Consider the following 13,700-nt stretch of genomic DNA (forward strand, 5'->3'; position numbering starts at 1 on the left):
ACTAAGTGTGAAAATCAGCGTGGCCACTAGACCGGATTATATTGAAGAAGCCATTGCTTCTCAAACAAAGAACTATCTCTCCGCGCAGCAAGTGGGCTCATCGGAGTTTAGGATCAACAGGCAATGGTCTGAACCTACTCGCAAACAAAGAGCATCCCAATCACAAGAGACAAACATTATCTGTTGCCAGAGATAGAGAGAGAGAACTAATACAGAACTTGACCAATTAGGTGCATTTTGCTAAGTATTTGAGCCAACCTATAATTGCAACAGTCATTCACATAGAAGGTACATACATTACTATCACAAATCACATTTGTTCTAAATAGTCAGTCAGACACATACATTATCAGCCAAGTGCCCAAGTACTTGTTCAATAAATATAAGGTCATAAACAGCGCTTCAGGTGCATTACATAGTTTTGATTTGAAGGACAGTGATACAGTAATCATAGTACAACGGCCAGCCTGCCGTCTAAAGCAGAGTCCTTCCACGAAACTCCGGGAGATGGTACATATCCAGCTCAAGTAGACCATGGTACCAATATGGCTCGGGCACAGGCCACCTGTCATAAAACAATACTCTTCATATGTAGTCCATATTAAAATCTCTAAAAAGATGTATATTTAGGAATGGAGGGAGTAAATTCGTAATCCGGGATTGAATCAACAGTACATGCTACAAGCATAAGGGGGCAACAGAAACTGAAGGAATACCTATTTTTCCTTGTCCTGCCTCGAGCACCATATTCTATGTGCTCAGGACGACCATTCAATGATCTGTCAACAACACACTGTAAATTCACAGAGCAAGTATGGCCATACCCAGTTAGTATTGAGATGTAACAGAAAAAATACCTTGATGGTAGTGAGAGACCAACCACTCTCTTCAGAACTTCAACAATCTTACTCCTTGGCAGGAAAGGAGTTTCTTCACTTCCATCATAGAAGTTCATACCAACAAAACTCCCACCCAAGTTAATAAGAGGCCCTCCAATCCCAGCCTATGACAACCATAAAATATAGGTAAAAGCCATAAGTAACTGAAGAAGTTTCAGATTCAAATATAAAAGCAAAATAGATGTATAATATGACTAAAGAAATGACTCAGTCCTAACACAACAACTATCTATACTGGCTACCATGTAAGAGAATTTCACCATTGTACCTTGTTGATTTTACAAGTGGACAGTTTAAGATATCTGCAGTCAAGTTTGATACTACCATTGTTTCGCTGCTTCACTTCACCAAGTAATTTGATACGCTTGCTTCTCCGCTTCACTTCACCAACTGAGTCAAGTTTGATGCCCTTGTTTCTCTGCTTCACTTCTCCCATTGAGGCCATTAATAATCTTTTTTGAGTGTTAAACCCTATGGCTACTACTTTTCCAACCAATGAAGGGAATTTTCTTCGACCCAAAGTAGGTAGAGCATTTCGAGATGGCATCTGCACCGCATTAAAAATATTTTCTGGGCGACAAGCACAGACATAATCCCCAACACTGACAATAGCTATGTTGTAGTCCACGTTATACCATTCCAATGTCCCAGTGACGGTCCTATTTTGTGGGAGAGACACCTCAATCTACAATGGTAAAAGATGAGGTCAACTAAACATCAAACAACTTAAAACGACCAAGACAAATGATTAGGAGCACCAACCCTCAAGTTCGTAATATGGTCATCATCATCATGACATCCAACCCCAGAATCACCACACCTCAAGCTATCAATATAGTACTCATTATCATGACCTCTAACCAAACTGGCTGAAGTGAGAATGACAGAGCATGCCCCACTACTTTCAGGCCACCATATAAGCAACCCTGTGCATGCAAAATACCTCACATGTCCTACACCAAAAAAATTATGATTAGCTAATGAAGAAAACTAGCACGGAAATGTAATGAGCACATAACTGTAAAAATTACCACGGAATGATTTGAGTGAGACAACACGTTGGGATATATCAGAAACAACTTCATTTGGAAATTGCCCCCAGACACGATTCTCATGAACAAAGGGTGGATCATCATAAGGATACCCTTCCAGAGCAAGTAAACCACCAAAATATCCTTCAAATCTATTAAGCAATTCCCCTTTGACTGTTTAGAGAAACAGGCTCAGAGGTTAGATCAAAGAAAGGTAAGGGAAAGGACATCAATAGCAAAAGCAACGACTTACATTCAAGCACAAGTGGTGGTGCCATGGGATAGCCAAGAGATTTCAGACGGTTAATCTCTCTCCTAAATCCTGATGCGATAAGATGATTAATATTACTACTCAGATGATATGCATGAAAACATTCACATAATATTCCACACACACACACACAGACACACACACACACACACAGAGACAGATCAATAGATAACATTTGGAAATGATAATCGCATGATTGATTATTCACACCTGAAGGGCTTGCACAGAATACATCTGAAGGCAACGAATAACCACGGAAGTCGAGTTTTTTAGGACTGCAATAGAACAACAGTCATACCAACACATCAACAAAATCTTACAAAAAGAAACAAGGTATTAAAAACATTTATAAACATTTGACAAAAGAGATGACAGGATTGAACAGATTCATATGTTGTAAGCATGAGTTGCAATGTCGATATTGTCCAAAAGAAAAGTTTAGCTCTTCCTCGCTTAGAGAAAAGTAGCGTCCACATTAAGCAAGAGCACCAAATTAGCAACAAGAGATTTGGCCTAACGGAGGTAGCAGGACAAGATTGTTTTCAAACCACAGATTGCATGGAAACTCCTTTGGTCGAAATGGTATTAAAAAATGGCTACCTTAATGGAACACCATATGGGCTTAGATAAAATATAAATATGCCTACTGGGGGAGAAAAAAATAAGCAGATATATGAAGTATAAAATACATACTTGAGTATCCCAAAATGCCTCAAGCGATTAAGAAGTATCACCCCTCGAAGGAACATGACATTTCTTCCAGTAAAATCATCTGAATCGTCAATAGGAAGGCTCATCCCAAGAAATCTACCACCAGTTCCTATAATTGGCCCTCCAAATACAGCCTACAACAAACATATATAAAGTGGTAAGGTTTATTGAGGAAAGGCATCTTCACTTCCGGGAACAGTGATAAGTAAACCATGAATATCATAATGCCAAGAAACTAATTAAGATACAAATATGCAGCATACCTCTGTCAACGGATCTTCAGAAACCCACATGGAAGGCTTTCTACTCTGAGACTCATGTGCGGCCAAACTGCCTGACGCAGCCATCAAACTGCCTGACGTGAAGGCACGTCCGACAGCTAGTATTGGATCACCACAAGAGGGCTTTCGATGCTGAGGATTCAGATCAACTTCATGGAGAGATGGGAGGTCCGCGGTCGTGACAATTGCAATTTGTTGATCATATAGACCCAACAACCCGCCGGTAGTAGTGTTATCAGGAAGGCGCACTTTGACCTTAATTCCAGTGACAAAAAAAGCAGTACATTAGGACAGGGTCACACAAATTAATTAGATTGCTTGAAAAACAAAGCAAAAATGAAGAAGGTAATAATTGTTGGCAGCTAGCACAACCCTCAAATCATCATCTCTGTTTCTATTAGAGGTATATGCAGTAGCCAAACGTGCAGAGGTCACAAATCTTGTCAGCCGTAATGCAGTTCTTCCGTACGGTAGAGGTATGCCCGAGCAAGCAAATAACATCTTTTCTCCTGCAAAAGATAATGATTTAGACCATTAATATATATAAGCAACAACTAGAACTAGATACAAATTAGGAATGAAAGTTTCATAAGCATGTATATATAGCAGAGCAGGGCAGCACACTGACCATCAAACAAAGCAATGGAGACGACAATGGAAGACAAATGTCGAGGTATTCCGGCACTGGTTAGATAGCGTTTTTGACGAGGTGCGCATTCAGTGCCAAATGGTTTCTCTATAAAAGGAGTGCCACTGCCAGCAGCAGGTGCAATCGGTTCGCCAAAAAGTTGTTCCTCAACAGCACATTGTTTCTCCTCGGCATCAACAAGCTCAGCACGAATAGCATTTACTAATGAATGAATGAACATGCATGGTTCAATGGAATTAGTAATTGTCAGAGCAATATGTATGTGCACGTACGAGAAGGAAGAGAGAGAGCAAAAGCATTTACTCACGTACGTTTGTCCATTATTTCTATGGCGCTACTCAAGCCTTGTTGTTCTGCGCTACCGCCCGTTGAAATGGAGGATGAGTCTTGGGCGCTTCTTGTATCACTGACTCTGCTGTCTGAAGTCCTGTAGCCAGCGAAAATAAACTTTGAAATCAAAAAGCTATATGCATAGTGCTACAAGTTGAATTCGAACAAGTGCTAGCTCCGTGAGGAAGGAGAATTTATAGACACTTACGACATCGCGCGCGCAATTGATTCCGGCCGCCTGCGCGCCGTGAAAGCGAAACGCCGATCGATCGAGTAAGGCGGACGACAGGATGAATGGAGAGATGGATGAATCTCATCTAGGGTTCGTTGAGGATGGAGGGATGAATCCTATCCAGCACGTAGGTAGGGCTCGGATATCTCGGCGGCGGGTGCGGGATACGTACGAGGTCGATGGATAGGGTTTTTTTTTTTTTGCGGGCAATGGATACGTTTGTGTGCGCCCCTTAATCGTGGCCCGTGTCAGAGTATGTAGAGCGTATTGTATTGTATTTTATGTGCTAGCTCCTGTATTCTGTATAGGTTAGTGGCGCACGATCAAGAGTAGTGGCTCGCCCCATGATCTCCGCCTAGACCGGTATGGCTCTTCAACTGTATGTACATATAACTCTGCCTATGTGTTTTTTCTTTTTTTGAAGAAAAAGGCCTTTACGGCTAGCTTTATTAACTTTAAATAATGCTTACATCAACCGCGAGTAAATCTGAAATAATATCGGGGGGAGAGCCGAACCACAAAGACGGTGGATCATCCCGACCCTGTTGAGCTAGCGTGTGAGCTATCATATTTGATTCTCTGTTACAAAATTCAAAAATGACCTTCCCAAAATCTGCAATAATTGCCGACATTCATCCAGTATTGGGCCAGCCACCATAGAGAAACCAAGATTGTTCGCCACCCCTGCCTATGTGCTAATCAAAGTGTGCTTAACATTCTCCCTAATCCTCGTCTAACATGATGGTATCACATACCCCCTCTCTACTCAACCCCTTTTGCACAGAACCACGATCGCTTCTGTGGTGTAGGCCCAGTCGCTGCAGCTCCACCACCAGCCGTACTCCCACACGCGGCGGCCGTGCCTGCGGTTGCTGCTGCGGCTCCGCTTCCTCCTTTCTTCTCATCGTTCCAACCGTCGACATTCGCCGCCACGTCCCCATCACACTTGACCTACTTGCCGGCAACTACTCGCAGTGGCGTCGACACTTCGATACCGTCATCGGCATGTTCAGGCTGCACGATCACGTCGACTCGAGCCGTTCCACGCTTCGACGACTTGGAGTGGCAGATGGTGGACCACGTAGTGGTGCACTGGCTCTACACCACCATCTCGCCAGAGCTCCTCGATGGTGTCATGCAACCAGAGGACATGGCGCTCGCCGTGTGGACCGCCGTCGACGGCATCTTCCGTGACAGCCAGGTCACGTCCGCTGTCTACACGGCGCCGAGTACCACGCTGTCGTCCAAGGAGACATGTCCATCATGCAGTACTGCACACGGCTGAAAACCTTAACGGAACAACTGCGTGACCTTGGTCGGCCCTCGTGACAGACACTCACCAAGTATTCCATCTCCTCCGTGGTCTCAGCCGGCCATACCTATTTTGTGCCATGTATGCTTGTGTTATGTTTTTTTCTCTTCTTTTGTGGAATCGCACTAGACGTACCGCATTTTTGCCATGGCTACATTTTTTTTAGTGCAGTGGCAAATTTATGTGCTTTTCGACGATTTTCTCACACCCTTGTTATGTCATTGGCGGGAGGTGTGGGGTTGAACTTTTTCAATTATGTAGCATGATTTTTTTTCTCACCTTGTATTTTGACATTTCTTCTTGTGTAATCACTGTGGCAAATTACGTAGAAATTTGTGTATCTTTTTTTTTGCAGGGTAATTTGTGTATCTTCTTTGCATGGCAAATTTTTTAAAATTGTTTCCATTTCTATGCAATCTTGTGGCAAATTCATGTTGTACATAATGGCAATTTTATGTGCTATTTTCTATCTCGTAATTTGGTTTTGGACAATAGTCTTAGTCTTATACATCATGGCAATTAGTGACCCATTGTTTAGTGAACCAACTGGCGCCCACTGCAGCGCATAGTGGGCTGGCCCACAAACGCATGACGCAGTGCACTGCGTTATATAGCACGACCCCCCGCCCCCCCCCCCCCCCAAAAAAAAAAACAATTGCTTCGGATGTCCCACACGTCTGAACACAGCAGGGATTCGGATCCTTTATGCATCAGTGCAAGCGGGAGAGGACCACCCCGCCGCCACCGAGCGCTGCACGGGACTTTGCCCCGGCGGCAGCGAGGAAGAGAGGACGAGGAAGAGATAGCCTGGGGTGCCGGCGCGTCGCCGCCCGAGTCGCCCAATAGGTGGCGCGTGGGCCAAACGGTCCGTGAGTTCCACTTGGATTCCACTGTACGTAATTGGTGTTGAACACACAAACACTTGTCCACGGCGACTATCTCTTTGCATTATGTATGTTCTTGGTATTGTTTCGCCATGAGTTGTCATTTGGGGACTTCTTGTACCTTTTCTTTTTTGAAATTGGGACTTCTTGTGCCTTTGGAAGGTAAATACTGTAGTGTCAAAACGCTTTTATATTATGCGACGAAGAAAGTACTTCTTTTTCACCTGGTGCTAAATCTAAAACATTTGATCTAATTATTTCATCCGGGTGACGTTTGATCTATCAACCACATTCAGTACAGTGCAATACAGTAGTGTGACGTACAGTGGGCCTCAATGCCTTAAAGTATCCCAGGCTGAAAATCTTTTAGTTAAAATAAACATTCACTATGATTTATAACATAAGAGACTAACAACGCACAAAGTGAAGTCCCTTACTGGACTCAATAGTTATGAGCTCGAAAGGACAGAAGTGATATAGCTAGGCGCGTCGCTGAAATAAATTTTTAGCGAGGGTTATTCAGAATGACCATTGTAAGATAATTCAGCTAATTAATTATGCACCTTAATAGGAAAATTCACGGAAAATGACACAATTTAATGACTAATGGTCATTGTCAGAACAACCATGCATGTATACTGCAGTCAGAGTATATATCATCATCTTAATATATCAGAGTTATGCAGCTTAATATGTCGGTAGTCGAAAACACCCAACAATTTCTACTGATTTTTCAGGGATAATTTATATCATCATCCACAAGTTAAGTATTGGGACCAAATACTCTTGCTTGTTTAGTACTCCCTCCGTCCCAATTTATACTAGAGCTAATATAAAGTTGAGACACTTATTTTGGGACGGAGTGAGTATGATAACGGAACTGGAAACAAGTTTTGATGCCATGCTACCCGTAAATGGGAAAAGTAATTAAATATTTGAGGGATGGGAGATCGAGGAGCAACTGCAATGAAATGGAATGGAAAAAGGCAATCACCCATGATGCTCACGAGATCGAGAGGAGAGGACGGATCGGGACTCGGGAGCGAGAGGGACGTTTGTGTTTTTTTTTTCTGGTCCTGGATACGTTTGTGTGCGCCCCTTAATCGTGGCCCGTGTCAGAGTATGTACATATAACCCCTGTGCTAATCAAAGTGTGGTGAACATTCTCCCTAATCCTCGTCTAACATGGTGGTATCACATACCCCCTCTCTTCTCAACCCCTTTGTGCAGAACCACGATCCTGCTTCCGCCGCCATGGAGCATGCCGGTGATGATGATGCTGACGCCGTCTCGCTGGCCAACGCGCCTCCTGCTGCTGGCGCACCCGGTGTAGGCCCAGTCGCCGCAGCTCCACCACCAGCCATACTCCCACACGCGGCGGCCGTGCCTGCGGTTGCTGCCGCGGCTCCGCTTCCTCCTTTCTTCCCATCGTTCCAACCGTCGACATTCGCCGACACGTCCCCATCACACTTGACCTACTTGCCGGCAATTACTCGCAGTGGCATCGACACTTCGATACCGTCATCGGCATGTTCAGGCTGCGCGATCACGTCGACTCGAGCCGTTCCATGCTTTGACGACTTGGAGTGGCAGATGGTGGACCACGTCGTGGTGCACTGGCTCTACACCACCACGTCGTACCGCATTTTTGCCATGGCTACATTTTTTTAGTGTAGTGGCGAATTTATGTGTTTTTCGACGATTTTCTCACACCCTTGTTATGTCATTGGCGGGAGGTGTGGGGTTGAACTTTTTCAATTATGTAGCATTGAAATTTTTTCTCACCTTGTATTTTGACATTTTTTTTCTTGTGTAATCACTATGGCAAATTACGTAGAAATTTGTGTATCTTTTTTTTTGCGGGGTAATTTGTGTATCTTCTTTGCATGGCAATTTTTTTAAAATTGTTTCCATTTCTATGCAATCTTGTGGCAAATTCATGTTGTACATAATGACAATTTTATGTGCTATTTTCTATCTCATAATTTGGTTTTGGACAATAGTCTTAGTCTTATACATCATGGCAATTAGTGGCCCATTGTTTACTAGCGCCCACTGCAGCGCATAGTGGGCTGGCCCACACTGAACACAGCAGGGATTCGGATCCTCTATGAACTAGAAGAACGCCCGTGGGTTGCAACGGGGCCACATTAACTTTAAGAGTTCAATATTTTGACATTGGCGATCTTTTTTACCATCAAATCCTCACACACACTCTCTCCCCCTCCCTCTTCCTCCCTCTCTCTCCCTCTCTCTCTCTCTCTAACACACACACATAGCCTATTCTCCAGGCCAAGAAGACTTACTCAATTGGCAATAATGTGTGGACTTGTGGTGAGCTTGACTTAACTAATGGATAGTATGATATATTCCCCAATCATTTAACAATGAAATTTCAGAAATGGGAAGATTATGTAACACCTCAGGTCGTTAGCTACAGTGACCTCCCCCTAACGATGCCATGTCATCAGGCTTACTAAGCCAAACTGCCACTTGATAAAAATCAAAGCCCAATTCAAATTTAAAATAAAGTCAAATAAATTATTTCGTCAAACAGTAAAACTAAAATGTTCACCATATTCTATAAATTCCACTGATCTTTGACATGTTTAGCCCAACATTATTTGACCCAAAAATTAAATCTTGTCAAATTAATAAGAGGTCCAACAGTAGTTAAAATAACCCATTAAATATAAACCAAATTTTATGTATTTCCTTTTGGCCCCAAACTTTTTGTGCCACCTAAAAATATTGTGCTCGAATTGTGTGCATAGTTTCACAATTAACAAAATCCATTTAGTTGATATAAGAATAAATGTAGGCTCTACAGTATGCTATGCTGTGTACCGCACCTGAAGTGTGCCTTGCCATGAGTCAGTCAAGGGGTATAAGAGTGATCCAGGAATGGATCACAGGACAACGGTCAAAATTATCCTTAGTAACTAGTGGACTAAGGAATTTTCTTGATTATGGAGGTGGTAAAAGAGTTCGTCATGAAGGGTTACGTCGATGCAAACTTTGACACTAATCCAGATGACTCTGCGAAGTAAACCGGATTCGTATAGTAGAGTAGTTATTTAGAATAGTTCTAAATAGCGCGTGGTAGCTGCATCTAGAAGATGACATAGAGATTTGTAAAGCACACACTGATCTGAAAGGTTCAGACCCATTGACTAATAACCTCTCTCACAAGCGAGATATGATCAAACCCCATGGGTGTTGGATTCGTTACAATCACATAGTGATGTGAACTAGATTATTGACTCTAGTGCAAGTGGAAGACTGTTGGAAATATGCCCTAGAGCCAATAATAAAATGGTTATTATTATATTTCCGTGTTCATGATAATTGTCTATTGTTAATGCTACAATTGTATTAACTGGAAACCGTAATACATGTATGAATACATAAACCACAACATGTCCCTAGTGAGTCTCTAGTTGACTAGCTCGTTGATCAATAGATGGTTATGGTTTCCTGACCATGGACATTGGATGACATTGATAATGGGATCATATCATTAGGAGAATGATGTGATGGACTAGACCCAATCCTAAGCATAGCAGAAGATCGTGTAGTTCATATGCTAAGAGCTTTTCTAATGTCAAGTATCATCTCCTTAGACCATGAGATTGTGCAACTCTCAGATATCGTAGGAATGCTTTGGGTGTACCAAACATCACAACGTAACAGGGTGGCTATAAAGGTGCACTACAGGTATATTCGAAAGAGTCTGTTGGGTTGGCACGAATCGAGACTGGGATTTGTCACTCCGTATGATGGAGAGGTATCTCTGGGCCCACTCAGTAATGCATCATCATAATGAGCTCAATGTGACTAGGGAGTTAGTCACGGGATCATGTGTTACGGAACGAGTAAAGAGACTTGCCGTAATGAGATTGAACGAGGTATTGGGATACCGACGATCGAATCTCGGGCAAGTAACATACTGGTGGACAAAGGGAATTGTATACAGGATTGATTGAATCCCCGACATCGTGGTTCATCCGATGAGATCAGCGTGGAACATGTGGGAGCCAACATGGGTATCCAGATCCCTCTGTTGGTTATTGGCCGGAGAATGTCTCGGTCATGTCTGCATGGTTCCCGAACCCGTAGGGTCTACACACTTAAGGTTCGGTGACGCTAGAGTTGTTATGGGAAATTGTATATGTTTATCGAAGGTTGTTCGGAGTCCCGGATGAGATCCCGGACGTCACGAGGAGATCCGGAATGGTCCGGAGGTGAAGATTTATATATAGGAAGTCCAGTTTCAGTCGCCGGAATGGTTTCGGGGGTTATCGGTATTGTACCGAGACCACCGAAAGGTGTCCGGAGGTCCACCGGGTGGGGACACCTGCCCCAGGGGACTTAATGGGCTGAATATGGGAGGAAAACCAGCCCCCTAGTGGGCTGGTGCACCCCCCCAAGGGCCCAAGGCGCATAGGGTTGGAAACCCTAGGGGAAGGGGGTGCCTCCACCTTGCTTGGGGGGCAAGTCTCCCCCTCCTGGCCGCCGCCCCCCTCTAGATGGGATCTAGAGGGGCCGGCCCCCTCTCCCCTTCACCCTATAAATAGAGGGAGGGTGGGAGGGCTGCAGCACCCCTTCCCTGGCGCAACCCCTCCCTCCTCCAACTCTTTCCCTCCTCCGTAGTGCTTGGCGAAGCCCTGCAGGAATACCACAAGCTCCACCACCATGCCATCATGCTGCCGGAGCTCTCCCTCAACTTCTCCTTTCCCCTTGCTGGATCAAGAAGGAGGAGACGTCCCCGGGCTGTACGTGTGTTGAACGCGGAGGCGCCGTCCGTACAGCGCTAGATCGGATCTTCCGCGATTTGAATCGCCGTGAGTACGACTCCATCATTCGCGTTCTAGTGACGCTTCCGCTTAGCGATCTTCAGAGGTATGAAGATGCTCATCCTATCTCTCTCTCTCTCTTATTGCTAGAATCTCCTAGATGGATCTTGGTGATGCGTAGAATTTTTTTGAATTATTGCTACGCTACCCAACAATAGGGTCTCCGCATGAGGTAGTAATCATGTCTCATATGTAGAAAGTGCTAGTTCGGAGAGGAGTGAGTTCACCTTATCGATAGCCTTTGTTCGAGCTCTTGTCATTGGTCCAAGTGGTGTCGTGGGAGATGTAGATACGTCCATGGGGATGATCGTGGGATGCTCCGCATCATCCCCCCTCCCCCCTTGGGAAAGATCCGACCTCGAATCGAAAGCTTCATCACCATGGTATGGCGAGAGAACTTTGACATTGAAGATGTCGCTCACGTTTTACCTGTCGCATGGGAGGTCGATCTTGTAAGCGTTGTTGTTGTAGCGTGCTAGCACCTTGAAGGGTACATCGGCTCGTGGTAGAAGTTTGGACTTGCATTCGTTGGGGAAATGCTCCTTGCGAAGGTGTAGTCACAATATCTCCTATGTTGAATATCATGGGTTGCTTGTTGATGTTGAGCTTGGATGCGAGTCATTGTACTTGGCGCTCGATTGTGAGCCTTGTATCTTCATGCATCTTCTTGAGGTAGCTTGCTCGTGCACTCGCGTCCATGTTGGTGTGCTCTTGTAGTGGAAGAGGTAGAATGTCCAATGGGGACAACGGGTTGAAACCGTAGACGACCTCGAAGGGGGACTTGCCGGTAGTCGAATGTCTTGCATGGTTGTAGGCATACTCGGCGATGGGTAGGCACTCCTCCCACTCCTTGATGTTCTTCTTGATCAACACGTGTAGTAGAGTGGAGAGTGTTCGGTTCGTCACCTCCGTTTGGCCGTCGGTTTGCGGATGGTATGTCGAATAGAACAAGAGTTTGATTCCGAGCTTGGCACATAGAGTTTTCCAAAAGTAACTCAAGAACTTGACGTCGCGGTCTGAGACAATCGTCTTTGGCACTCCATGGAGGCTCAAGATTTCCCTATGAAAAAGATTTGCAATATGCGAAGCATCGTCTATCTTGTTGCATGGGATAAAGTGAGCCATTTTAGAGAATCGGTCCACAACAACAAACACGTAATCCTTTCCATTTTGATTTCTAGGCAAACCAAGTACAAAGTCCATGCTAATGTCTTCCCAAGGTTGATAAGGAATAGGAAGAGGCATGTAAATACCATGGGATTGAGCTTTTGACTTAGCTTTGTGACATGTAGAACATCGGTTGGTGAAGCGTGAGACGTCACGGAACATCTTGGGCCAAAAATAGTTCTTTGAGAGCGTAGCGAATGTCTTGTCGCGTCCAAAGTGTCCCATGAGTCCACCTCCATGAGCCTCTTGCAAAAGGAGCAAACAAAGAGAAGACTCGGGAATGCAAAGTTTGTTAGCTCTCATAAGATAATCCTCCTTGATGTAATATCGTTCCCAGGATGTATGCATCAAACACTTGGAATAAGGAATTGCAAAAGTAGGATCATGCGCATACAAGTCTTTTATGTGCTCAAAACCAATGACACTCAATTCAAGTTTAGTGACAAGCATGCATATGCGGGAAAGAGCATCCGCCACTACATTTTCCTTACCTTTGATGTACTTGATGACATACGGAAAAGACTCAATGAAGTCACTCCATTTAGTGTGACGCTTGTTCAAGTTAGTTTTACCCTTTAGGTACTTTAGCGTTTCATGATCGGTATGAATGATAAATTCATGAGGGTGAAGATAATGTTCCCATTCACGCAAAGCTCACACTAAAGCATATAGCTCTTTGTCATAGATGGGGTAATTGAGTTGCACTCCGAAAAGTTTCTCACTAAAATATGCTATGGGGCGCTTCTCTTGCGTTGACACACCTCCTATGCCATTACCACTAGCATCAAAATGAATCTCAAAAGGTTTGTCGAAGTTTGGTAATGCAAGCACGGGAGCATGAGTAAGCAAATTCTTAAGCTCATTAAATGTGGTACCTTGTGATGGTCCCCAAACAAATGGCCCATTTTTCTTACTCAAAGAATGCAAAGGTGAAGCAATTGTGCTAAAATCATTCACAAATCGACGATAGAAACCGGCTAAACCAAGAAAATTGCGCACTTTTTGCAGGTTGGTTGGTTGGGGCAAAGTTTTAATAGCATGATCTTAGATTCATCTACATGAACACCCTTAGAAGAC

The 13,700-nt window shown here is 44.1% G+C and overlaps 1 protein-coding gene across 1 annotated transcript; it reads right to left on the reverse strand.

Annotated features, from left to right (window-relative positions):
* Window positions 1-346: 346 nt before the first annotated feature.
* On the reverse strand, window positions 347-4,590 carry LOC123162642 (uncharacterized). Its single transcript, XM_044580427.1, has 14 exons — window positions 4,381-4,590; window positions 4,154-4,269; window positions 3,822-4,043; window positions 3,566-3,702; window positions 3,176-3,448; window positions 2,895-3,046; window positions 2,412-2,476; window positions 2,184-2,252; window positions 1,931-2,104; window positions 1,662-1,852; window positions 1,168-1,584; window positions 858-1,003; window positions 717-779; window positions 347-565 (listed from the first exon to the last, which is right to left on the reverse strand). The coding sequence occupies exons 1-14, from the start codon at window positions 4,383-4,385 to the stop codon at window positions 475-477; spliced, it is 2,121 nt and encodes a 706-aa protein (XP_044436362.1). The 5' UTR covers window positions 4,386-4,590; the 3' UTR covers window positions 347-474.
* Between the last annotated feature and the right edge of the window lie 9,110 nt (window positions 4,591-13,700).

This window comes from Triticum aestivum, chromosome 7B (assembly GCF_018294505.1).
Source record: "Triticum aestivum cultivar Chinese Spring chromosome 7B, IWGSC CS RefSeq v2.1, whole genome shotgun sequence".
Taxonomy (NCBI): domain Eukaryota; kingdom Viridiplantae; phylum Streptophyta; class Magnoliopsida; order Poales; family Poaceae; genus Triticum; species Triticum aestivum.